General features: G+C 40.0%; 1 protein-coding gene across 2 annotated transcripts in view; it reads left to right on the forward strand.

Moving 5' to 3' along the window:
* The window catches only part of LOC129853987 (phospholipid phosphatase 4-like), a 117,047-nt gene that overhangs the window by 27,843 nt on the left and 61,613 nt on the right, over window positions 1-27,591 (forward strand). For both annotated transcript variants that reach the window (XM_055920577.1, XM_055920583.1), the window contains exons 2-3: window positions 5,161-5,269; window positions 17,965-18,055. In XM_055920577.1, coding sequence (XP_055776552.1) covers window positions 5,161-5,269; window positions 17,965-18,055 — 200 coding nt within the window. The remainder of the gene's footprint in view (window positions 1-5,160; window positions 5,270-17,964; window positions 18,056-27,591) is intronic.

The raw sequence follows: 27,591 nt of genomic DNA on the forward strand, positions 1-27,591 counted from the left end.
ATCTTGTGAATCCAGTCAACATGTCCGATTTTTTAAACGTTTTACAGCGAAAACAGCACGTATATTTATGTTAGCTCACCACCAAATACAAAGAAGGACAGACATTTTTCACAGCACAGGTAGCATGCACAAAGCCAACCTAACTAACCAAGAACCAACCAAACTAACCAAGAAACAACTTCATCAGATGACAGTCTTATAACATGTTACACAATAAATCTATGTTTTGTTTGAAACATGTGCATATTTGAGGTATAAATCAGTTGTACATTGCAGCTACCATCACAGCTACCGTCAAAAATAGCACCGAAGCAGCCAGAGTAATTATAGAGACCAACGTGGAATACCTAAATACTCATCATAAAACATTTCTGAAAAGTGCATTGTGTACAGCAAATGAGAGACAAGCATCTTGTGAATCCAGCCAATATTTCAGATTTTTTAAGTGTTTTACAGCGAAAACACAATATAGCATTATATTAGCTTACTACAATAGCCTACACACAACCGCATTCATTCATCAAGGCACGTTAGCGATAGCAATAGGCACGTTAGCGTTAGCGAATAAACCAGCAAAAGATATCAATTTTCACTAACCTTCATAAACCTTCCTCAGATGACAGTCCTATAACATCAGGTTATACATACACTTATGTTTTGTTCGAAAATGTGCATATTTAGAGCTGAAATCAGTGGTTATCCATTATGCTAATGTAGCTTCTTTTTCCCAGAATGTGCGGATATTTCTATTAGACTCTCACCTATTCTGACCAAATAGCTATTCATAAACATTACAAAAAAATACATGTTGTATAGGAAATGATAGTAACACTAGTTCTTAATGCAATCGCAGTGTTAGAATTCTAAAAATATCTTCATTACGACATCCACCTTACGTTATAGCGAGAGAGTGCCCAAAATCTGGGCGCAAAACTACTAGTATACAGTTCGACAGATATATGAAATAGCATCACAAAATGGGTCCTACTTTTGGTGATCTTCCATCAGAATGTTGGACAAGGGGTCCTTTGTCCAGAACAGTCGCTGTTTGGATTTAGAACATCGTTTTTCCCTCCTGATTTAGCAAGCACACTGGCCAAGTGGCTCGAAGCTCTCCTTTCTGAACAAAGGCACACAACGCAACACGCCTAACATCACGAATAAATTTCAAAAATCTAATAAAACTATATTGAAAAAACATACTTTACGATGATATGGTCACATGTATCAAATAAAATCAAAGCCGTAGATATAATCGCCTATAACGACAGCTATTCCGATGGCAAATCCAGGACCAACTTCGCGCCTTCCTGAAAACATAAAATGGGTGACACGTCATTCCAATAGGACGTATTCCATCTCAGACCAAGATAATCACTCCATTTCTTCTCTCACTGCATCTTGACATCCTGGGGAAGGTGTATGACGTGCATGTATACTCATACGTGTCATGCCCATTTATGAACAGAGCATAATTTTCAGACTTTCCACTTCCTGGTCAGAAAGTGTGCTGCCAAATGAGTTCTGTTTTACTCACAGACAAAATTCAAACGGTTTTAGAAACTAGAGAGTGTTTTCTATCCAATAGTAATAATAATATGCATATTGTACGAGCAAGAATAGAGTACGAGGCCGTTTAAATTGGGCACGTTTTTCCCCCATAGTGTAAATAGCGCCCTCTATCCTCATCAGGTTAAAATAACAACATTATGATGTCTTTAACACCTATATCGAATAAAATCAGAGCCGGATATATCTAAGGCCTTTAACGGGAGCTTTCCAGAACGCAATCCTGAAGTCTGTCTTGCATCATGGCGAATGTTGAAAAGACTGCACCCCACGTTCCAAGCCCATTTATATGGCCTCAGATCTGCCTAGCAACTCCATTCCAATTCTCACTATTTGCTGACATCTAGGGGAAGGCGTATGCAGTGCATCTCGACCAATAGAAGACATGCAAATTAATAAACTGACCCCAGAACAGCCTGCGTGATTTCAGATTTCTCACTTCCTCACAGGAAAATTGCTCCAACTTGAGTTCTGTTTTACTCACAGATATAATTCAAATGGTTTTAGAAAATAGAGAGTGTTTTCTATCCAATACTAATAATAATATGCATTATGTACGAGCAAGAATTGAGTACGAGGCAGTTTAATTTGGGAACAACATTTTTACAAAGTGAAAACAGCACCCCCTATTGAGAAAAGGTTAATGGATGTTGATTGAATTGGTTAGACTGCTATGATAGATCCCTTTTGCACATGTGGAAATCTCTATGGAGAGACAATTGACTCAACTTTAAGTTTGCCGAAAATAAAAGCAGTTTACAGTGAGAGGACGTTTCTTTTTTTGCTGAGTTTATGAAAAGAGCTTTTCCTCATTTGAATGCTAGTTGTGGTTACTGTCTGGGCAGATATTTTCATCACTGTCACAATCAGCCCTGGTTGGCATGGTCCGCAGTGAAAGAAAGGTTTTAGAGTGGACTAACGGAAAGCCTTTGTTTCACTGGGAGAGAACAAGGTCAGGTCTGTCAGGTCTGACAGGTCCCTGGGTGGCTAGGGAGAGAGAGGCTGGAGGAAGCTGCGGGGCAAGCAGGCTAACCTCTTGGTACTCAATGGTACACTCAAATGGCACACAATTCCATGTATAGTGCAGTACTTTGACCAGGGCTCTGTTCAAAAGTAGTGCACTATGTAGGGAATAGGGTTTCCTTTTGGATGCAAAACGACATGAATGTTACAGAGCAGTGAGGTTTTTCTGTGAGGTTTTTCTGGGGGAAAGCCAAATCATTTACATGACTCTGCCTAATGGATGTTTTAAACATTTGTCCATTGACTGGTCAGTTGAGGTAAAGGGCTTCAACTTGAAACGGAAACATGTGTTTAAATGATGCTCAAGAGCTTTTGTATAATTTCAGCCAGTAGTTTTGAAAGTAGTGCTCACGAGCCAAAATGGGTCCAAATATACTGTATATAACTTTTTGTAATTTGTATGATGTTAAAAATTCAAATTCATACAATATGTTACAAATGTGTACGTTTTTAAGATCCCAGATGGCATCTTTAACTGTTAAGTGTAAAAACGTGTTAACCTGTTGGGGATGGGGGCGCTGTTTAGACTATTTATGCTAATGTGGCTAATTTTTTAAACGGCTTCCCACAAAATCCTTGATCGTACAATATGCATATTATTATTATTATTGGATAGAAAACAGTCTATAGTTTCTATAGGAGTTGAAATTTTGTCTCTAAGTGGAACAGAGCCCATTCTACAGCAATTTCCCTGACATGGAGTCAGATTTGAGAAACGTTGGCCACTTTTCTGAAGTCATTTAAACGGGCACTGTCGTTGCTATGACTATACGGACACTTCTTACGTCTTCCCCTGGATGCCTTTACGTGATGACGATTCCAACGGGCTCGATTGCTCGTTCACAGGCCCTACAAATGAAAAAAACCTTTAGCTAGCAAGTCTTTTCTTGCTGCGTAACGCGCGTGGAAGACACCGACCCTCTCCTGTTCCAAGCGTTAGTTTAGCCTGTTATATTTCTCCGGTCATCTTTTCACTCGTTATAGGAGTTACAAACATCACAAAGTAGTTAATTTAAAGCGTTTTATAGCAATTTATATCCGTTTAGTGCGATTTTGGGACATTTATTTTTGCAACGATGTGAAAAGTTGGTCACGCTTTTCAGTTCATCCCGAACGTAGTTGACATTTCCACATGGCAAGAGGACAGCTTTCCACCAAAAGACGATTTCTCCCAAGAAAGGATCCTTTGCCCAAGATACTGATGGAAGAACAGCTCAAGGTAGGACATTTTTATTATGATAAATCGTGTTTCTGTCGAAACATTTTAGTGGCTTAGGACGCCATGTTTTTTGACGTAGCTTCGCTTGGCGCAAACTGTATTGAAAAGTAAGGATAAATTAAAAAATGTAATAACGCAATTGTATTAAGAATTAAATTGTCTATCAATCCCTGTCCACCCTATATTTTTTAGTCACGTTTATGAGTATTTATGTATAAGAGTAGATCACTGTCTAAGTGGCGCAAGGACGTTTTCTTTACCAGCTTGTCTACATTTCACATTGTCTAACCATGATTTTGGTGGCTAAATATAAACATTTTCGATCAAACTGTATATGCATGTTGTAATGTGATGTTACAGGAGTGTCATCGGAAGAATTCTGAGAAGGTTAGTGAAAAAATTAATATCTTTTGGCGATGTTGACTTTTATCGCTCACTTTGGCTAGAATCAATGCTGGGCTGCTAATTGCTATGTGCTAAGCTAATATAACGATTTATTGTGTTTTCGCTGTAAGACACTTAGAAAATCTGAAATATTGTCTGTATTCACAGGATCTGTGTCTTTCGATTCGTGTATGCTGTGTATTTTTACGAAATGTTTGATGATTAGTAGTTAGGTAAACACGTTGCTCATTGTAATTATTCTAGTCCATTTGTGATGGTGGGTGCAATTGTAAACTATGCCATCTACCTGAAATATGCACTTTTTTCTAACAAAACCTATCCCATACCATAAATATGTTATCAGACTGTCATCTAATGAGTTTTTTTGTTGGTTAGAGGCTATAAATATCTTAGTTTAGCCGAATTGGTGATGGCTACTGGTGTTGGTGGACAAATAAAAGATGGTGGAATATGCTAATGTGTTTTTAGGTAATAGATGTACATCTTTACATATTGTGTCTTCCCTGTAAAACATTTTAAAAATCGGAAATGTTGACTGGATTCATAAGATCTGTGTCTTTCATTAGCTGTATTGGACTTTAATGTGTGAAAGTTAAATATTTTAAAAAAATATTTTTTTTGAATTTCGCGGCACTGGTTTTTCAGTGGGGGGGGGGGGGGGAGTGCCGCTAGCGGCACGCTGATCCTAGACAGGTTAAGTCCAGTAGCAAAAATCCTCTTCAATGTTCCAAACATAGTGTTTGTTAGAGTGCTAGTTTGCTGTCCAAACCGTCAAAGAAGAACTAAAATCATAGTATTACTGTAACTAGATCTTGTGGTCCTGTAGAACAATGAGGCTTGCATCACCAGGATTGTGGGTTTGATTCCAGCTGGGGCTACCCATACGAAAATGAATGTATTGTGAAAGACAGAGCTAATGCGGTGGATTTGTGTCTCTTCCTCAGATTCACAGAGTTCCTGGAGCCCTTTGAGAGAGTGATCCAGCCAGAGGAGCTGTGGCTCTACAAAAATCCCTTGGTGGAGACGGACCACATCCCCAAGAGGGTCATGTTCGTAAGTGACACACACACACAAACACACACACTAACCACAAGGCCACTGAGTTTGTTCTTTCATGTATTAGTGCTATCTTGATGAGGATTCTGTTATAATGTAAGGTAACGTAGAAACACATAGCAATTTTTATTTTATTTTTTATTTTAGCTAGCTAGCCAGCGTTAGCTAGCTAAGAGTACAGTAACTTGAAATTAAAATGACAAAATTTGAAATGTGTAATATCTGAAAATGTAGCTAGCTAAACTCTTACCCATATACAATGATGGACGCTTCTCCCTCTGTCACAGATGCCATGGTTGCCCTTAGTTTGAGATGTAATCCGGAGACAGGTGTTTCAGTCTGCATATTTGCAATCAAACACCAGCATTTTCTCCATCTCCTTAGTTTTCATACTCTAATTCCATTGATTTCATGTGGAGAGCAACACTTACGCAGTTATACTATGTGATATCTTTAACCCACTGTTCCTAGACCTTCAATGAAAATAAGAATTTGTTCTTAACTTCTCTAGGATAGGGGGCAGCATTTTCACTTTTGGATAAATAGCGTGCCCAATTTCAACTTCCTTCTACTCATCCGTAGAATTTAAGATATGCATACTATTAGTAGATTTGGATAGAAAACACTCTGAAGTTTCTAAAACTGTTTGAAGCATATCTGTGAGTATCACAGAATTTATGTAGCAGGCAAAACCCTGAGGACTAACCATTCAGATTTTCTTTCTTTTGAAGTCACTGTCTGTTCAATGAGTTTTCATTGGGATACTAGACTTCTAATCAACCTGTTTGCAGTTCCTACCGCTTCCACTGGATGTCACCAGTCTATGGAAATAGGTTAAGGTTATTCCTTTGTGGAATGAAGAAGAACGGCCATCTGGAATCAGTGTAACGTTATGTGTACTGTTTGAGAGTTGCGCAAGACTAGAAAAGTATGGTTAGTTTGTTGTCATCCTGTATTGAAAACAGATAGACCTGTCTTCAATTTGATCGATTATTAACGTTTACAAATACCTTAACCTGTCTAGGATCAGCGTGCCGCTAGCGGCACTCCCCCCCCCCCCCCACTGAAAAACCAGTGCCGCGAAATTCAAAAAAAATATTTTTTTAAAATATTTAACTTTCACACATTAAAGTCCAATACAGCTAATGAAAGACACAGATCTTATGAATCCAGTCAACATTTCCGATTTTTAAAATGTTTTACAGGGAAGACACAATATGTAAAGATGTACATCTATTACCTAAAAACACATTAGCATATTCCACCATCTTTTATTTGTCCACCAACACCAGTAGCCATCACCAATTCGGCTAAACTAAGATATTTATAGCCTCTAACCAACAAAAAAACTCATTAGATGACAGTCTGATAACATATTTATGGTATGGGATAGGTTTTGTTAGAAAAAAGTGCATATTTCAGGTAGATGGCATAGTTTACAATTGCACCCACCATCACAAATGGACTAGAATAATTACAATGAGCAACGTGTTTACCTAACTACTAATCATCAAACATTTCGTAAAAATACACAGCATACACGAATCGAAAGACACAGATCCTGTGAATACAGACAATATTTCAGATTTTCTAAGTGTCTTACAGCGAAAACACAATAAATCGTTATATTAGCTTAGCACATAGCAATTAGCAGCCCAGCATTGATTCTAGCCAAAGTGAGCGATAAAAGTCAACATCGCCAAAAGATATTAATTTTTTCACTAACCTTCTCAGAATTCTTCCGATGACACTCCTGTAACATCACATTACAACATGCATATACAGTTTGATCGAAAATGTTTATATTTAGCCACCAAAATCATGGTTAGACAATGTGAAATGTAGACAAGCTGGTAAAGAAAACGTCCTTGCGCCACTTAGACAGTGATCTACTCTTATACATAAATACTCATAAACGTGACTAAAAAATATAGGGTGGACAGGGATTGATAGACAATTTAATTCTTAATACAATTGCGTTATTACATTTTTTAATTTATCCTTACTTTTCAATACAGTTTGCGCCAAGCGAAGCTACGTCAAAAAACATGGCGTCCTAAGCCACTAAAATGTTTCGACAGAAACACGATTTATCATAATAAAAATGTCCTACCTTGAGCTGTTCTTCCATCAGTATCTTGGGCAAAGGATCCTTTCTTGGGAGAAATCGTCTTTTGGTGGAAAGCTGTCCTCTTGCCATGTGGAAATGTCAACTACGTTCGGGATGAACTGAAAAGCGTGACCAACTTTTCACATCGTTGCAAAAATAAATGTCCCAAAATCGCACTAAACGGATATAAATTGCTATAAAACGCTTTAAATTAACTACTTTGTGATGTTTGTAACTCCTATAACGAGTGAAAAGATGACCGGAGAAATATAACAGGCTAAACTAACGCTTGGAACAGGAGAGGGTCGGTGTCTTCCACGCGCGTTACGCAGCAAGAAAAGACTTGCTAGCTAAAGGTTTTTTTCATTTGTAGGGCCTGTGAACGAGCAATCGAGCCCGTTGGAATCGTCATCACGTAAAGGCATCCAGGGGAAGACGTAAGAAGTGTCCGTATAGTCATAGCAACGACAGTGCCCGTTTAAATGACTTCAGAAAAGTGGCCAACGTTTCTCAAATCTGACTCCATGTCAGGGAAATTGCTGTAGAATGGGCTCTGTTCCACTTAGAGACAAAATTTCAACTCCTATAGAAACTATAGACTGTTTTCTATCCAATAATAATAATAATATGCATATTGTACGATCAAGGATTTTGTGGGAAGCCGTTTAAAAAATTAGCCACATTAGCATAAATAGTCTAAACAGCGCCCCCATCCCCAACAGGTTAAGTTGTATTACAAAAGTAGTTTGAAATGTTTTGGCAAAGTTTAGAGGTAATTTTTTAGATATTTTGTAGTGACGTTGCGCAAATTGGAAGCAGTTTTTTTCTGGATCAAACGCGCCAAATAAATGGACATTTTGGACATATATGGACGGAATTAATCGAACACAAGGACCATTTGTGATGTTTATGGGACATATTGGAGTGCCAACAAAAGAAATTCGTCAAAGGTAAGGCATGATTTATATTTTATTTCTGCGTTTTGTGTTGCGCCTGCAGGCTTGAAATATGCTACACTCTCTTTGTTTATTGTTGTGCTATCATCAGATAATAGCATCTTATGCTTTCGACGAAAAGCCTTTTTGAAATCTGACATGTTGGCTGGATTCACGAGTGTAGCTTTAATTTGGTATCTTATATGTGTGATTTAATGAAAGTTTGATTTTATACCATTTTTTTTATTTGGCGGTCTACATTTTCCCTGGGAAAGCGTCCCACATCTCCCAGAGAGGTTAACCTGTTTGGGCTGCAGGGGCAGTATTGAGTAGCCGGATAAAAGGTGCCCATTTCAAACGGCCTCGTACTCAATTCTTGCTCGTACAATATGCATATTATTATTACTACTATTGGATAGAAAACACTCTCTAGTTTCTAAAACCGTTTGAATTATATCTGTGAGTAAAACAGAACTCATTTGGCACAAACTTCCTGACCAGGAAGTGGAAAATCTGAAATCGATGCTCTGTTCTAGGTCCTGCCTATAAATGGGCATGATACGTATTAGTATACATTCACGTCATACACCTTCCCCTAGATGTCAAGAGGCAGTGAGAGAAGAAATGGAGTGTTTATCTTTGTCTGAGGTGGAATAAATCCTCTTGGAATGACGTGTCACCCATTTCCTGTTTTCTGGAAAGCGCGAGGATGGACCTGGAATTGCCTTCTGAAAAGCTGTCGTTATAGGCGACTACTATCTCCGGCTTTGATTTTATTTGATACATGTGACAATATCATCGTAAAGTATGTTTTTTCAATATAGTTTTATTATACTATTGAAATTTTTTCTGGACGTTAGGCGCGTTTTGTGTTGTGTGCCTTTGTTCAGGAAGGAGAGCTTCGCGCCACTTGGCTAGTGCGCTTGCTAATTCAAGAGGGAAAAAGGACGTTCTAAATCCAAACAACGATTGTTCTTGACAAAGGACCTCTTGTACAACATTCTGATGGAAGCTCATCAAAAGTAGGACCCATTTTATGATGCTATTTCATATCTGTGTACTATTAGTTTTGCGCCCAGGTTTTGGGCACTCGCTCGCCATAACGTAAGCCTTATGTCGTAATGAAGTTATTTTTAGAATTCTAACACGCCGATTGCATTAAGAACTAGTGTATCTATCATTTCCTATACAACATGTATTTTTTTGTTATGTTTATGAATAGCTATTTGGTCAGAATATGTGTGTCAGAAAAAGTGTCAGAAAAATATCCGGACGTTGTGGGAAAAAGATGCTACGTTAGCACAATGTATAACCACTGATTTTAGCTCTAAATATGCACATTTTTGAACAAAACAATCGTGTATGTATAACCCGATGTTATAGAACTGTCATCTGATGAAGCATATCAAGGTTAGTCAAAAATTATATATCTTTTGCTGGTTTGTTACGATCGCTAACTTTTGCTAATGGGAAATGGCTTGTGTTTCTGGGTATTGTGGTAAGCTAATATAACGCTATATTGTGTTTTCGCTGTAAAACACTTAAGAAATCGGAAATATTGTCTGGAATCACAAGATGCCTGTCTTTCATTTGCTGTACACTATGTATTTTTCAGAAATGTTTTATGATGAGTATTTAGGTATTTGACATTGGTGTCTGTAATTATTCTGTCTGCTTTCAGTGCAATTTCTGATTGTAGCTGCAATGTAAACTATGATTTATACCTGAAATATGCACATTTTTCGAACAAAACATAGATTTATTGAATAACATGTTATAAGACTGTCATCTGATGAAGTTGTTTGTTTGTTAGTTTGGTTGGTTCTTGGTTAGTTAGGTTGGCTTTGTGCATGCTACCTGTGCTGTGAAAAATGTCTGTCCTTTTTTGTATTTGGTGGTGAGCTAACATAAATATTCGTGCTGTTTTCGCTGTAAAACATTTTAAAAATCGGACATGTTGGCTGGATTCACAAGATGTGTACCTTTCATTTGCTGTATTGGACTTGTTAATGTGTGAAAGTTAAATATTTCTCAAAAATATATTTTGAATTTCGCGCCCTGCACTTGAACTGGCTGTTGTCATATTGTGGCCGGCCTAAGGCTTGCAGCCAGAAGAAGTTAACTGACTTGCCTCGTTAAATAAAGGTAAAATATATATGTATATATATATATATATTTAACAATATTAGCCTATCACTTATGAATTATATATTATAACTTGTGAATGATTCCCAGCATAGATAACTTTTTTTTGCAACTTTTTCTAATCATAGTCACACACCTCATGTAGCCCATAGTCCTACATGTTTTGATAAGGTTTGTATGACAACTAAAGTGGCTGTCATGACTTTGGCCTGTGGGTAAGGTTTATGACCCCCCCATAAATACCTTTCTCCCTTCCCTCTCTCTCTTGTCTCTACAAAGGGACTCTTGAATAGTCTGGGAACATCAAAGAAGTTGGGGGGAAATGAACCATATTTTGGTAATCTGACCAGTTGAACATATGCGTTGGTACTTAATGAATATGATGTCAGTTCAGTTGTCATCTGAGTCATTCTCATCAATGATAGGATGACATAAACTCATTTTCTCTGGCTTTTGGCCAAGTGAGACAGTAGCGTCCTGCCTAAACTCAGATTTTTGGATATAAATATGAACTTTACTCAACAAAAAATACATGTATTGTGCAACATGAAGTCCAATGAGTGTCATCTGATGAAGATCATCAAAGGTTAGTGATTAATTTTAACTCTATTTCTGCTTTTTGTTACTCCTCTCTTTGTCTGGAAAAATGGCTGTGTTTTTCTGTGGCTATGTACTGACCTAACATAATCGCAAGGTGTGCTTTCGCCGTTAATTCTTTTTGAAATCAGACACTTTGGCTGGATTAACAAGAAGTGTATCTTTAAAATGGTGTATAATACTTGTATGTTTGAGGAATTTTGAGATTATGAGATTTCTGTTGTTTTGAATTTGGCGCCCTGCAATTTCACTGGCTGTTGGTTAGGTGGGACGCTACCGTTCCACATATCCCAGAGAAGTTAACCACTGATTCCTCATCTGGTCTCTTTTCTGCACCTGGGTTCAACCTTACCATGTCACACTTTCTGAAGGCACTGTACCCATTCATGTGCATTTTACATGTAGTCCAGTAAAGACAGATGCTGGGAGAAGAGAAGTGAGAATTTTCAATGAATAAACAGACAGGAAACAAAGCACGAACAGTGTCTGGACAAAGGACACATAACGACATTAAGGCTGACTCGGGAAAGACACTGAGGATATAGGATACAGATATAAAGGAGGTCATTAATAACGTGATGGAGTACAGGTGAGTCCGATGAAGCGCTGATGCGCGTAACGATGGTGACAGGTGTGCGTAATGATAAGCAGCCTGTCGACCTCAAGTTTCAGAGAGGGGGAACAGGAAAACGTGACAGTATCATGGGAGACGGACGAGACGACCGAGGCGTGGGATCCCAGCTTGCCGGCTTAGGCATGGCGTGGGAGCCTGCCGAGCCAACCAAGGCTCTCAAGCCAGCTGAGGTATGGGAGCCTGATGAGCCAGCTGAGAAATCCCCGATTGCTTTGGCAGCAGCACCCAGAACAGACGTCACCAACAAAAACAAAAAATTCCCTGATGTTTCAATTGTGCTGATGCACGTAATGATGTTAACAGATGTGCGTAATGTTCAGCAGGCTGGCAATCTCGAGTACCAGAGAGGGGGAGGGGGAGCAGACGTGAGAAGACCTATGTATTTTACAGGAAGTAAGCTATTATCATCAATGTCATGACACACGTACAGTATAACGAAAGAGCCATAAGCTAAACTCAGCAAAAAAATAAACGTCCTCCCACTGTCAACTGTGTTTTTTTTCCGCAAACTTAACATGTGTAAATATTTGAATGAACATAAGATTCAACAACTGAAACAGATATGTGACTAACAGAAAAGGAACAATGTGTCCCTTCACAAATGGGGGGGTTCAAAATCAAAAGTAACAGTCAGTATCTGGTGTGGCCACCAGCTGCATTAAGTACTGCAGTGCATCTCCTCCTCATGGACTGCACCAGATTTGCCAGATGTTACCCCACTCTTCCATCAAGGCACCTGCAAGTTCCTGGACATTTCTGGGGAATCGCCCTAGCCCTCACCTTCCAATCCAACAGGTCCCAGACATGCTCAATGGGATTGAGATCCGGGCTCTTCGCTGGCCATGGCAGAACACTGACATTCATGTCTTGCAGAAAATCACGCACCGAATGAGCAGTATGGTTGGTGGGATTGTCATGCTGGAGGGTCATGTCAGGATGAGCCTGCAGGAAGGGTACCACATGAGGGAGGAGGATGTCTTCCCTGTAACGCACAGCGTTGAGATTGCCTGACAACAAGCTCAGTCCGATGATGCTGTGACACCGCAACAGACCATGACGGACCCTCCACCTCCAAATCGATCCCGCTCCAGAGTACAGGCCATGGTGTAACGCTCATTTCTTCAACGATAAACGCGAATCCGACCATCACCACTGGTGAGACAAAAACGTGACTCGTCAGTGAAGAGCACTTTTTTGCCAGTCCTGTCTGGTCCAGCAACGGTGGGGTTTTGCCCATAGGCAACGTTGTTGCTGGTGTCATGACGTTGGCAGTGGGGGTAGGTTTATGACAGTCATAAATACCTCTTTCCCCCCTTTTCCTTCTCCCTACTATAACTGATGTGACATAAGAAAACCCCTTGGTTAACATAGAGGTTCTGGGAACATCAGAAGTGGGAGGAAATTAACTATATTCTGGTAATCCGACCAACTGAACATATGCGGTGGTACTTAAGGTATATTATGTCAGTTCGGTTGCCCTCTGACACATTCTCATCAATGATAGAATGACATAAACTCTACTGTGGAAAGTCTAAACGTCAGAGGTATCGGATTCACATGGAATTGTTGTTTAATTCAAATGTTTGAATATGACATTATTTGTGAAGAGGTGAAATGTAATTTTAGCTTCCAAATGAGAGATCTGGACTTTCATAAGTGTTCCTCTGCTCACAGTGGCCCACCCCTGTGAAGAGTCATGGGTTATAAACTTTTCAGACACACCCCTCTCCCTCCACTATAAAAGCCATTAACAAGAATATAACTTCCTGTTCCGGGTACACTAGGATGACGGTCCAGTGTCAGAATGGTTCAGATAATAACTACGGAACTAAGCCAACATCAGCATGGACTTTGATTGTGAATGGTATGAACTTTGAACTCGTATTCACTACAGAAGTGATATCTCCTAGCCGTTGAGTTAGCAACAGCTAAACGCAGGTTAGGAAGGACAGTCCGAGTATCCCGTCCACTACACACAACGTTACTCCAACGTATCCAGTGACTACCAGAGACATTCTCCAAAGGACAGAGGACTCGGGTTGGCGATACGGTCTTCCATCTACCACCAACCTACTAAAGCGCAGCTCAGAGTAAATATTTATTTTATTTTCCTCTTCAAATGGGCGGTAATTTAGAATGCATAAGATGCTGTATTTACGATAGCACAGCTCGCCTATGTTCCAGTCTCCCGCTCTTACACTAGGACTCAGCCCCTTCCCTTTGTGTAACAAGCTGTCATATCTATTCCGCCCGCTAGGGATTTTTTTCTGTATGACGTAATTTGTGATCAAGTTATGATTTAATTGTATATGTGTGATTCTGTGTGATTAGTTAGGTATTTAGTAAATAAATAATTAAACCCAATTTTGTATTGCTGATTCAACTTGTTAGCCAGGATTCTTGCAGATAATCAAGGATTTACAACTTTCAGATGAGACTGAATAAAATGACGATTAATGTGACTTATGGATGTAAAATCTTACTAAATCTTTAAGAGTTTATTCGAAAGACAACAGCTCTATAAATATTATTTCGTGGTGTCCCTCTCTAGTTAATTAACATTTACATGATTAGTTCAATCAGGTAATATTAATTACGGAGAAATTATTTTATAGAATAGCTTGTCATAGCAATTAATCTGGCATAGTCACACCGACACCGGTGATGTCTGGTGAGGACCTGCCTTACAACAGGCCTAAAAGCCTTTAGTCCAGCCTCTCTCAGCCTATTACAGACAGTCTGAGGCCTGATGGAGGGATTGTGCATTCCTGGTGTAACTCTGGCAGTTGTTGTTGCCATCCTGTACCTGTCCCACAGGTGTGATGTTCTGCTGTACCGATCCTGTGCAGGTGTTGTTACACGTGGTCTGCCACTGCGAGGCTGATCAGCTGTCCGTCCTGTCACCCTGTAGCGCTTTTGTAGGCGTCTCACAGTGCAGACATTGCAATGTATTACCCTGGCCTTATCTGCAGTCCTCATGCCTCCTTGCAGCAAGCCTAAGGCACGTTCATGCAGATGAGCTGGGAACCTGGGCATCTTTCGTTTGGTGTTTTTCAGAGTCAGTAGAAAGGCCTCATTAGTGTCCTAAGTTTTCATAACTGTGACCTTAATTGCCTACCGTGTGTAAGCTGTTAGTGTCTTAACGACCGTTTCACAGTGCATGTTCATTAATTATGGTTCATTGAACAAGCATGGGAAACAGTGTTTAAACCCTTTACAATGAAGATCTGTGAAGTTATTTGGATTTTTACTAAGGAGACAGATAATGGAGGTCCTGCTGCTGGGTTGTTGCCCTCCTACGGCCTCCTCCACGTCTCCTGATGTACTGGCCTGTCTCCTGGTAGCACCTCCATGCTCTGGACACTACGCTGACAGACACAACAAACCTTCTTGCCACAGCTCGCATTGATGTGCCATCCTGGATGAGCTGCACTACCTGAGCCACTTGTGTGGGTTGTAGACTCCGTCTCATGCTACCACTAGAGTGAAAGCACCGCCAGCATTCAAAAGTGACCAAAACATCAGCCAGGAAGCATAGGAACTGAGAAGTGGTCTGTGGTCACCACCTGCAGAACCACTCCTTTATTGTGGGTGTCTTGCTAATTGCCTATAATTTCCACCTTTTGTCTATTCCATTTGCACAACAGCATGTGAAATGTATTGTCAATCAGTATTGCTTCCTAAGTGGACAGTTTGATTTCACAGAAGTGTGATTGACTTGGAGTTACATGGTGTTGCTTAAGTGTTCCCTTTATTTTTTTGAGTAGTGTACCATAATCCAATTGCTAGAATATTATATCATTGTAAATTCATGCTTAGTGTTTAATTTACAGTGTTATAATGTGTGTTACTGGTGAATTCTGTCCTTTAATTTCGTCAACACATTCACAAATGGTGGTTTGATCACAGTTTTGAAGTTTCATAACTAACTAGCAGCACAAGCAAACATTGTTGTGCAAATTTCTCTTGATCTATCATCAACACCAATAATCTCTGCAATCCTCCTCTGTGCCATTGAGATTCAGATTTTGTCTCTGGATTTTATTAAAGTGACATCATATAGAATTGGAAAACCAGATACTGCGATGATTGACTTTCTACCATCTTTTTTGGTTTTGCTTGCCCGAAACAAATGGTAGGCGGTACTATGTAAACATCTGCTCCTCACCCTGATTGGATAAAGGCAGGTGTGGCCGTGTGACATTTGCATTAAGTTGAGCAGAGCTGAACCTTTCTACCACTCCGCCAGCAGGGTTCTCGCTGCTCACCTTCCCACAATCCCCGCACATTTCTCTGCGTGCCCTCTTTGAAAATGAATGAGTGCAGAACTTCTCTTGCCTACGCTACATCTGGTGAAAATGGGCTGTAATAGATGCATAGTTCAACCAACATTCTGAGAAGAAGTTGTGTATCCCTTTAAAGTGTATCTCTGAATGCTTGAGGACATTATTTGTTCTATAATCTTGCAATTTGTCAGAACAACTTTCCAATGTTACACATTTGTATTTGTATACATTTTTGGGGAAAAGTAAAGACAGGCATGCATAAAACATTTAATTACATTTCTATGGCCTTAGTGTATTTAGCAAAAGTGTTGTTTGGCAAACTATTTCAGTTTAGTGGGCTGTGATCACTTGAAGTGAACCTTTCAAGCAATCGAGAAAAACTGGAACTGCAGTCCATTAAATTGAGTTACTTTTTTAATGCGCCACTCATAAAGATTGGCGACAGGTGTCATAAACGTAATGCCCAAGGAGCTCTGTCAATGACAAGGTGAAATAAAACGTCAGTGAATGAAAGATTGCCTTCAGAGTGGTCAATATACAGTGTGAGCATTGCAAATGAAACCCTCTTCTTTATATAGTACATTATTTTTGACCACTCTGCCTTGGTCAAAAATAGTGGCCCATATTAAGTGGATAGTGTGCCATTTGGGACGCACCCAGTATCTCAGGGAAAGTGTTTTCCTCTCTGATGACAGACACTAGCTCTCTTTAAGGTCATCCATCTGAGCATGTCCCTGAACTGAGGAAAATGTATCTGGAAATTAAAATAGGCAGGATGGAAAATACTATTTTCTCCTCCGTGATGTCATGAGCGCTAATATCTTTGGCATTTGCCAGGATCTACAACTATAAAAGTACAGAGCCTCAGGCTCACATCCTAAAATGCATGCACTCAGGCACACATAGACACACAGACACACACAAAATCCAAGTACACGCCTTATCTTTCTAGGAACTCTTTTGGGAAATTAACAAAATAATTTTGATTTCAGTTACCAATTCCTCTTGGTAACTGAGGGTAACCTCTTAAGAAATGTCAATTACTTTTTATTGTTCTCTATCTCTCCCTAAAAATCTCTCCTTAATCACGATGGCATGCTGAAATACTTTCCAACGAACCCTCAAACTTTCGCATTGCAAGCAGCGGCTTATTGCTGTTCCCTGATACACACTGAAGAAAGTTTAAACCATAAAGGGGAGCCTTCTGTAAAAAACAAGAAAGACTGTAATAAAAAACACTCTCAAATAAAAAAATGTAATTGTCATGACAAAATTACACATTTGTGTTGACAAAGCAACAATACACACTCTGCTTCTCCCTCTATCACTTTTGTGCCGCACCCAGACAGGGCTGTGTCTATCCTGTACCTATTCCATAGTTATCCATCATCCCAGAACTTAAAGAGCCCTACTCAGTCTGTCCTCTCATAGACCTGCTATGATCTCCCTGGTGAGGTTATTATTGCCAGAGAGCGATAGTCATTTTGACACAGATTGCTAAACTGATAAGATGAATAAGAGTCGAAAGTCCAAGGATCTCTATCTCAAGGGAAATTAAATGCACTGCGCACATCAATGTGCTACACATCTTAAGAATCAAATACAACCGTTGTTTTTGTATCCACTGCAGATCCTGAAGGATTATTGATTTGGGGCCGAAAGTAATTAACACTTTTTGAGGCAGAAATAATTACTTGGGAGCTGTGATGGCCCAAGTCTCCTATGGAATTACAGCCACTGAACACCAAACAGAACTATCCCTTTAGTGCAGGAGACTCCAGAGCACAATAAAGAACCTTGTTGGTGGCAGCTCATTTAGCAATATTTGGATTAAAACTCTTCATTGAAGATGTCACACTGCACACTCCCAGTGGAAAGAAAATGCTTTAGGGGACCCCTTTGTGAAATGATTAAGAGTTTCTTTAATTGACAGCAATGTGTGTTGTATGTGTCTAGATTGTGTTTTCTTCTTGTTTTCTTTCCAGGCGATTTCATTTCTCACTCCGTTGGCTGTGATATTTGTGGTGAAGATCATTCAGAGGACAGATAAGACAGAAATCAAGGAGGCGTGTCTAGGTATGTATTGTATGGACCCTTACGTTGACTCATCCTTTTATTATTATCATCAGTGCTTGAATTGAGGGGCTATGTCAGGGTATGCCCTACCTCTTGTTAAAGAAAAGGGCAAAAGCATACCTCTTGTTATCTTAAGATTTTGAAGGGGCAAATATGTATATTGATTATATAAAGCAATCTATTTCGACTCTGCGATTAACTCTGCGATGCTTTAGGCTAGAAACAAGTGCAAATTCCAAAATAAAGACGTAATTCTGATGCACATGAGGATATTGTTCGTCTTTATGACATTCAGTGGCTAAGCTACAACATTCTATAGTTAAGGAGTCAAAAAAAGACTGCTTGGTAAGTAGTCTATTGTGTGACTTGATGCACATGAGGATATTGTTCATCTTTATGACATTCAGCGGCTGAGCTACAACAGTCTTTAGTCAAGGGGTCAAAAAAAGACTGCATGGGAAGTAGCTCAGCTGCTGAATGTCAATGATTTTCTGAAAAATATGTAAATTGATCATTAATGGGTCAAATAAATTATAATATTATAACATACAGTATTTCTTAGCGGATAAACATTTTTGAAATGATTCTCCTTTATTTTCCCTATCAATATTATCATGAAAAAGTCTGAACAAAATATGCCATGCGTCAAGTTACACTATGCAGAATTGCAGGAAATAAGCTTCAAAACAAACTTAAAAATCCTCAATAAACAATAATTAAAATAGGCTCAAGTGCAGTCTCCTGTCAGCATTTTTGCCTCCAACTATGACTAACATTTACAACACATCTGTTTAACCTGTCTAGGACTGTCTAGGACACCCCCCCCCCCCCCCCCCACATTCCACTGAAAAGGCAGAGCCGCGAAATTCAATTTTTTTTTTATTTTTTTTTATATTTAACTTTCACACATTAAAGTCCAATACAGCTAATGAAAGACACAGATCGTGTGAATCCAGCCAACATGTCCGATTTTTAAAATGTTTTACAGGGAAGACACAATATGTAAAGATATAAATCTATTAGCTAAACTCATTAGCATAAGACACCATCTTTTATTTGTCCACCAACACCAGTAGCTATCACCAATTCGGCTAAACTAAGATATTGATAGCCACTAACCAAGAAAAAAATTCATCAGATGACAGTCTGATAACATATTTATGGTATAGGATAGGTTTTGTTAGAAAAATGTGCATATTTCAGGTAGATGTCATAGTTTACAATTGCACCCACCGTCACAAATGGACTAGAATAAATATATAGAGCAACGTGTTTACCCAATTACTAATCATCAAACATTTCGTAAAAATACACAGCATACACTAATCGAAAGACTCAGATCCTGTGAATACAGACAACATTTCAGATTTTCTAAGTGTCTTACAGCGAAAACACAATAAATCGTTATATTAGCATACCACATATGCAAACGTTACCAGAGCATTGATTCTAGCCAAAGAGAGCGATAACGTAAACATCGCCAAAATATATAAATTTTTTCACTAACCTTCTCAGAATTCTTCAGATGACACTCCTGTAACATCACATTACAACATACATATACAGTTTGTTCGAAAATGTGCATATTTAGCCACCAAAATTATGGTTAGACAATGACAAAAGTTGCCCAGCTGGTCAGACAATGTCGTGCGCCATATTAGACAGTGATCTAGTCGTATACATAAATACTCATAAACGTGACTAAAAAATATAGGGTGGACAGCGATTGATAGACAATTTAATTCTTAATACAATCGCTGATTTACATTTTTTAAATTATCCTTACATTTCAATACAGTTTGCGCCAAGCGAAGCTACGTCAAACAAGATGGCGTCCTAAGCGACAGAAACACGATTTATCATAATAAATTGTTCCTACTTTGAGCTGTTCTTCCATCAGAATCTTGGGCAAAGAATCCTTTCTTGGGTCTAATCGTCTTTTGGTCGAAAGCTGTCCTCTTGCCATGTAGACATGCCCATTGCGTTCGGCATGAACTGGAACCGTGCCCAGAGATTTACAGTGTCTCAGAAATAAATGTCCCAAAATCGCACTAAACGGAAATAAATTGCTATAAAACAGTTTAAATTAACTACCTTATGATGTTTTTAACTCCTATAACGAGTAGAAACATGACCGGAGAAATATAACTGGCTTCACTAGTGCTTGGAAAAAGTGCAGGTCGGTGTCCTCCGTGCGCCTGACGCACCTGGAAAAGAGTTCCTACCTACACGTGTTTTTGTTTTATAGTGGCTGTGATTGAGCAATCGATACCATTCAAATCGTCATCACGTAAAGGCATCCAGGGGAAGACGTAAGCAGTGTCTGTATACTCATAGCAATAACAGTGGCCTTTTAAATGACTCCAGATCAGGGGCCAAAATGTGTGAAATCTGACTCCGTGTCAGGGAAATTGCTGTAGAGTGAGTTCTGTTCCACTCAGAGACAAAATTTCAACGGCTATAGAAACTAGAGACTGTTTTCTATCCAATAATAATAATAATATGCATATTGTACGATCAAGAATTTAGTAGGAAGCCGTTTCAAAAATTACACGATTTACATAAATAGTGACAACAGCACCCCCTAGCCTCAACAGGTTAATTTATTTGGTCTTTCACAATAGCTAATGTAAGTCAGTAGAACAATTCATATTCCTTAAAATGGGCTAAACTATAGGGTAATTAGTGTGCTTGTGTCAGCGAGTTTTTTCGCCATACTTTGTACATTATTCCACTTTTTCTCAGTTTTGCCAGTGCAACAATTTATTTGAAGTCTGAAATACATATTTGTGCATTTGAAAGTACATTTACTGAAGATGTGCATTTTTGCAGGCCTTTTCATGTAAGCTATATTATCTGGTGACATAAAGTCATTACTAATAGCATAATGTTTTTTAACCTACCAAAATATGAGCAATCTTTTTGTCAGGTAAACATTTATTTGTGATCACATTCCACCATCTGACGTAACGATATGCTACTTTTAGGATTTACGTTATTAGTTTGGTATTTTTTCATGGTTCAAAGCCAATTTTTAACAAGAGCCATGGTCTCTTTTAGGTGAAAGGAGCCACATTAGCAGGTCAGATGAAATTGTCATGTGAGGCATACAGCATGTTTTATGCTAAGACAATAACACAAGCTCTTAATAAACTGACCAGCTAAATTAAGACAGTGGTGAATAAACATAAACACAACAGGTACAGCTCTAGTGTTACATACAGTGGCCTGCAAAACTATTCGCAAGCCTTACAGCCTGGAATTAAAATAGATTTTTGGGGGGCTTGTATCATTTGATTTACACAACATGCCAACTACGTTGTAGAGGCAAAATATTTTTTTATTGTAAAACAAACAAGAAATAAAACAAAAAAACGGAAAACTTGAGAGTGTATAACTATTCACACCCCCAAAGTCAATACTTTGTAGAGCCACCTTTTGCAACAATTACAGCAGCAAGTCTCTTTGGGTATCTCTCTCTGCGGCCCGCTAACTGTTAGCTGTCTTATCGGCTGCTATCTGAATAGGTCTATCGGACCATTTTTCTTGGGTCACTATAACTCTATCTATTTTGCCAATTGGATTGATCCCCTCTACCACACGGAACCCCACTAATCTACCGACAGAAACGCACGAGGTGGCTAAAAACAGACCTCCATCCTATGCTAGCTTGCTACCGATGGCCCGGCTAGCTGTCTGAATCGCCGTTACCCCAACCAACCTCACTACTAACTGGACCCTTATGATCACTCGACTAAGCATGCCTCTCCTTAATGTCAATATGCCTTGTCCATTGCTATTCTGGTTAGTTTTTATTGGCTTATTTCACTGTAGAGCTTCTAGCCCTGCTCATTATACCTTATCCAACCTTTCAGTTCCACCACCCACACATACGATGAAATCACCTGGTTTCAATTATGTTTTTAGAGACAATATCTCTCTCATCATCACTCAATACCTAGGTTTACCTCCACTGTATTCACATCCTACCATACCTTTGTCTGTACATTATACCTTGAAGCAATTTTATCGCCTCTAGAAACATCCTTTTACTCTCTGTTCCGGACGTTCTAGACGACCAATTCTCATAGCTTTTAACCGTACCCTTATCCTACTCCTCCTCTATTCCTCTGGTGATATAGAGGTGAATCCAGGCCCTGCAGTGCCTAGCTCCACTCCTATTCTCCAGGCGCTCTCTTTTGATGACTTCTGTAACCGTAATAGCCTTGATTTCATGCATGTTAACATTAGAAGCCTCCTCCCAGAGTTTGTTTTATTCACTGCTTTAGCACATTCTGCCAACCTGGATGTTCTAGCTGTGTCTGAATCCTGGCTTAGGAAGACCGCGAAAAATTCTGAAATCTCAATCCCTAACTCCAACATTTTCAGACAAGATAGAACAGCCAAAGGGGGCGGTGTTGCAAACTACTGCAGAGATAGCCTGCAGAGTTCTGTCCTACTATCCAGGTCTGTACCCAAACAATTTGAACTTCTACTTTTAAAAATCCACCTCTCTAAAAACAAGTTTCTCACCGTTGCCGCCTGCTATAGACCACCCTCTGCCCCCAGCTGTGCTCTGGACACCATATGTGAACTGATTGCCTCCCATCTATCTTCAGAGCTCGTGCTGCTAGGCGACCTAAACTGGAACATGCTTCACACCCCAGCCATCCTACAATCTAAGCTTGATGCTCGCAATCTCACACAAATTATCAATTAACCTACCAGGTACCACCCCAAAGCCGTAAACACGTGCACCCTCATAGATCATCCTAACCAACTTGTCCTCTAAATACACCTCTGCTGTTTTCAACCAAGATCTCAGCGATTACTGCCTCATTGTCTGCATCCGTAATGGGTCAGCGGTCAAACGACCTCCACTCATCACTGTCAAACGCTCCCTGAAACACTTCAGCGAGCAGGCCTTTCTAGTCGACCTGGCCGGGGTATCCTGGAAGGATATTGACCTCATCCCGTCAGTAGAGGACGCCTGGTTATTTTTTTTAAATGCCTTCCTCACCATCTTAAATAAGCATGCCCCATTCAAGAAATTTAGAACCAGGAACAGAAAACGCCCTTGGTTCTCTCCAGACCTGACTGCCCTTAACCAACACAAAAACATCCTATGGCATTCAGCATTAGCATCGAACAGACCCCGTGATATGCAACTTTTCAGGGAAGCTAGAAACCAATATACACAGGCAGTTAGAAAAGCCGGCAGTTAGAAAAGCCAAGGCTAGCTTTTTCAAGCAGAAATTTGCTTCCTGCAACACAAACTCAAAAAAGTTCTGGGACACTGTAAAGTCCATGGAGGATAAGAACACCTCCTTCCAGCAGCCCACTGCACTGAGGATAGGAAACTGTACCACCGATAAAAGCACTGTAATTGAGAATTTCAATAAGCATTTTTGTACGGCTGGCCATGCTTTCCACCTGGCTGCCCCTACCCCGGACGACAGCACTGCACTCCCCACAGCAACTCGCCCAAGCCTTCCCCATTTCTCCTTCTCCCAAATCCAGTCAGCTGATGTTCTGAAAGAGCTGCAAAATCTGGACCGCTACAAATCAGCCGGGCTAGACAATCTGGACCCTTTCTTTCTAAAATTATCTGCCAAAATTTTTGCAACCCCTATTACTAGCTTGTTCAACCTCTCTTTCGTGTCGTCTGAGATTCCCAAAGATTGGAAAGCAGCTGCGATCATCCCCCTCTTCAAAGGGGGAGACACTCTCAACCCAAACTGCTACAGACCTATATCTATCCTACCCTGCCTAACTAAGGTCCTCGAAAGCCAAGTCAACAAACAGATTACCAACCATTTCGAATTCCACCATACCTTCTCCGCTATGCAATCTGGATTCAGAGCTGGTCATGGGTGCACCTCAGCCATGCTCAAGGTCGTAAACGATATCTTAACCCCCATCGATAAGAAACAATACTGTGCAGCCGTATTCATTGATCTGGCCAAGGCTTTTGACTCTGTCAATCACCACATTCTCATCGGCAGACTCAATAGCCTTGGTTTCCCAAATGATTGCCTCGCCTGGTTCACAAATTACTTCTCTGATAGAGTTCAGTGTGTCAAATCGGAGGGTCTGTTGTCCGGGCCTCTTGCAGTCTCTATGGGGGTGCCACAGGGTTCAATTCTTGGACCGACTCTCTTCTCTGTATACATCAATGACGTTGCTCTTGCTGCTGTTGAGTCTCTGATCCACCTCTACGCAGACGACACCATTCTGTATACTTCTGGCCCTTCGTTGGACACTGTGTTAAATCTAGAATTGGCTTCCATTTTGCATCAAAGCATCCTTCACTCATGCTGCCAAACATACCCTTGTAAAACTGACCATCCTACCGATCCTCGACTTCGGCGATGTCATTTACAAAATAGCCTCCAATAACCTACTCAGCAAATTGGATGTAGTTTATCACAGTGTCATCCATTTTGTTCCTAAAGCCCCATATACTACTCACCACTGCAACCTGTACGCTCTCGTTGGCTGGCCCTTGCTTCATACTCAAACCCACTGGCTCCAGGTCATCTACAAGACCCTGCTAGGTAAAGTCCCCCCTTATCTCACCTCGCTGGTCACCATAGCAGCACCCACCTGTAGCACGCGCTCCAGCAGGTATATCTCTATGGTCACCCCCAAAACCAATTCTTCCTTTGGCCGCCTCTCCTTCCAGTTCTATGTTGCCAATGACTGGAACGAACAACAAAAATCTCTGAAACTGGAAACACTTGTCTCCTTCAATTGCTTTAAGCACCAGCTGTCAGAGCAGCTCACAGATTTCTGCACCTGTACATAGCCAATCTATAATTTAGCCCAAACAACTACCTTTCCCCCTACTGTATTTATTTATTTTGCTCCTTTGCATCCCATTATTTATATCTCTACTTTGCAAATTCTTCCAATGCAAATCTACCATTCCAGTCTTTTTACTTGGTCTATTCTATTTACTTCGCCACCATGGCCTTTTTTTTGCGTTTACCTCCCTTATCTCACCTCATTTGCTCACATTGTATATAGACTTATTTTTCTACTGTATTATTGACTGTATGTTTGTTTTACTCCATGTGTAACTCTGTGTTGTTGTACGTGTCGAACTGCTTTGCTTTATCTTGGCCAGGTCGCAATTGTAAATGAGAACTTGTTCTCAACTTGCCTACCTGGTTAAATAAAGTTGAAACAAAAAAATAAAAATAAGCTTGGCACATCTAGTCACTGAGATTTTTGCCCATTCTTCGAGGCAAAACTGCTCCAGCTCCTTCAAGTTGGATGGGTTCCGCTGGTGTACAGCAATCTTAAATCATACCACAGATTCTCAAATGGATTGAGGTCTGGGCTTTGACAAGGACATTCCAAGACATTTAAATGTTTCCCCTTAAACCACTCGGGTGTTGCTTGTCCTGCTGGAAGGTGAACCTCCGTCCCAGTCTCAAATCTCTGGAAGACTGAAACAGGTTCCCTCAATAATTTCCCTGTATTTAGTGCCATTCATCATTCATTCAATTCCAACCAGTTTCCCAGTCCCTGCCGATGAAAAACATGCCCACAGCATGATGCTGCCACCACCATGCTTCACTGTGGGGATGTTGTTCTCGGGGTGGTGAGACGTGTTGGGTTTGTGCCAGACATAGCATTTTCCTTGATGGCCAAAAGCAACATTTTAGTCTCATCTGACCAGAGTACCTTCTTCCATATGTTTGGGTGGTTTCCCACATGCCTTTTGGCGAACACCAAACGTGTTTGCTTATTTTTTTCTTTAAGCAATAGCTTTCTTTCCTGGCCACTCTTCCGTAAAGCCCAGCTATGTGGAGTGTACGGCTTTAAGTGATTCTATGGACGAATACTCCAATCTCCGTTGTGGAGCATTGTAGCTCCTTCAGGGTTATTTTTGGTCTCTTTGTTTTCTCTGATTAATGCCCTCCTTGCCTGGTCTGTGAGTTTTGGTGGGCAGCCCTCTCTTGGCAGGTTTGTTGTGGTGCCATATTCTTTCAATTTTTTAATAATGGATTTAACGGTGCTCCGTGGGATGTTCAACGTTTATGATATTTTTAAGAACTCAACATTGATCTGTACTTCTCCACAACTTTGTCCCTGACCTGTTTGGAGAGCTCCTTGGTCTTCATTGTACCGCTTGCTTGGTGGTGCCCCTTGCTTAGTGGTTTTGCAGACTCTGGGGCATTTCAGAACAGGTGTATATATACTGAGATCATGTGACAGATCATGTGACACTTAGATTGCACACAGGTGGACTTTATTTCACAATTTATGTCACAATTTATGTGACTTCTGAAGGTAATTGGTTGCACCAGATCTTATTTAGGGGCTTCATAGCAAAGGGGGTGAAAACATATGCATGCAACACATTTTTTTATTTTTGCGGAAGGCATTTCCTAGACAGGATAAATATCAGTAAGGTATATCACAATATCGTGATCTACCTCCAACCTACCGCTTAGCATACACTACACAAGACTGTTCCTGCATGCACAATACCCTTCACATACCTTCTCACAGTCTCTCAACTAAGCCTAACGTGCTGACCAAACCGCCCATGTTGCATGCATCTGTCTAGCCGGGTACGTGCTGCAAGTTCTGCCTCTCCCATCTACTCGTTGATTTTAGGAGCATACTAACCCACGTGGATGATTGAAAGATGAATGAGGTTAACACTCCAGTCCAGTTGGTCGCGATGATGCTCCTTAAAGTTGGTTTCCAAACGCCATATAAAATACACAGAAGATGAATGAATGAGACACAATTAATCAAAGAAGACCAACTAAAAACAATGTTTCCCCTTATGTCTGTGTATTAATTGTTGGAATAGAGACAACACAATTTTGTGTAACTCAAAATGGGTCAAAATTCTACAAAGATCCAGCAAAAGAAAGGACCGTATGCATTTCAAGTAAAATAACAACCCAATGTTTATCTCCAAGAAAAAATTATCTAGCAACAGCAAGCTAGCTAAATGTTAATGAATGTTTCATACGTGTTTTGACCTGTGCACAAATTAATATAGTTGGTTCACAGTTGGTTTTGGTATTTTAACCTGCATGTCATGAACGGGTCTGGTGGGAATAGACAAAATCAACATGCGCACATACAGCGGCAGTTTGGTCAGCATGTAATGATGGGCAATAAATAGTAGATGGGTGCTGTGGATTTTCTCATGTAAATACCAAGTTCACTATCAAAGTGGCAAAGTGCTTATCCAAGATAGCTGCTAAGTCACCTGACAAGTTAGGGGGACAGCAGCTGACCATATTAAGATGGGCACCACACCAAATAATTTGTTGTATGGCAGCCATCATCCTATGACACTCCACTATGCATCATTGATTGAAGGAGTTATTTTTCTGATTTATGTTGTTGCTACTGTATGTACTTTGAATTGTTCTATAGGTTCTTATCAAATGTTTGAACATTATTTTTTACGCCTTTAGAGTGTTCACATTGTCCATTTCAGTTCTTACTGCCATTTCAGTACTTCTACTTATAGCACTTTTGGGTACTTTGGAACTGCAGCA

Source organism: Salvelinus fontinalis, chromosome 1 (genome assembly GCF_029448725.1).
Source record: "Salvelinus fontinalis isolate EN_2023a chromosome 1, ASM2944872v1, whole genome shotgun sequence".
NCBI lineage: Eukaryota > Metazoa > Chordata > Actinopteri > Salmoniformes > Salmonidae > Salvelinus > Salvelinus fontinalis.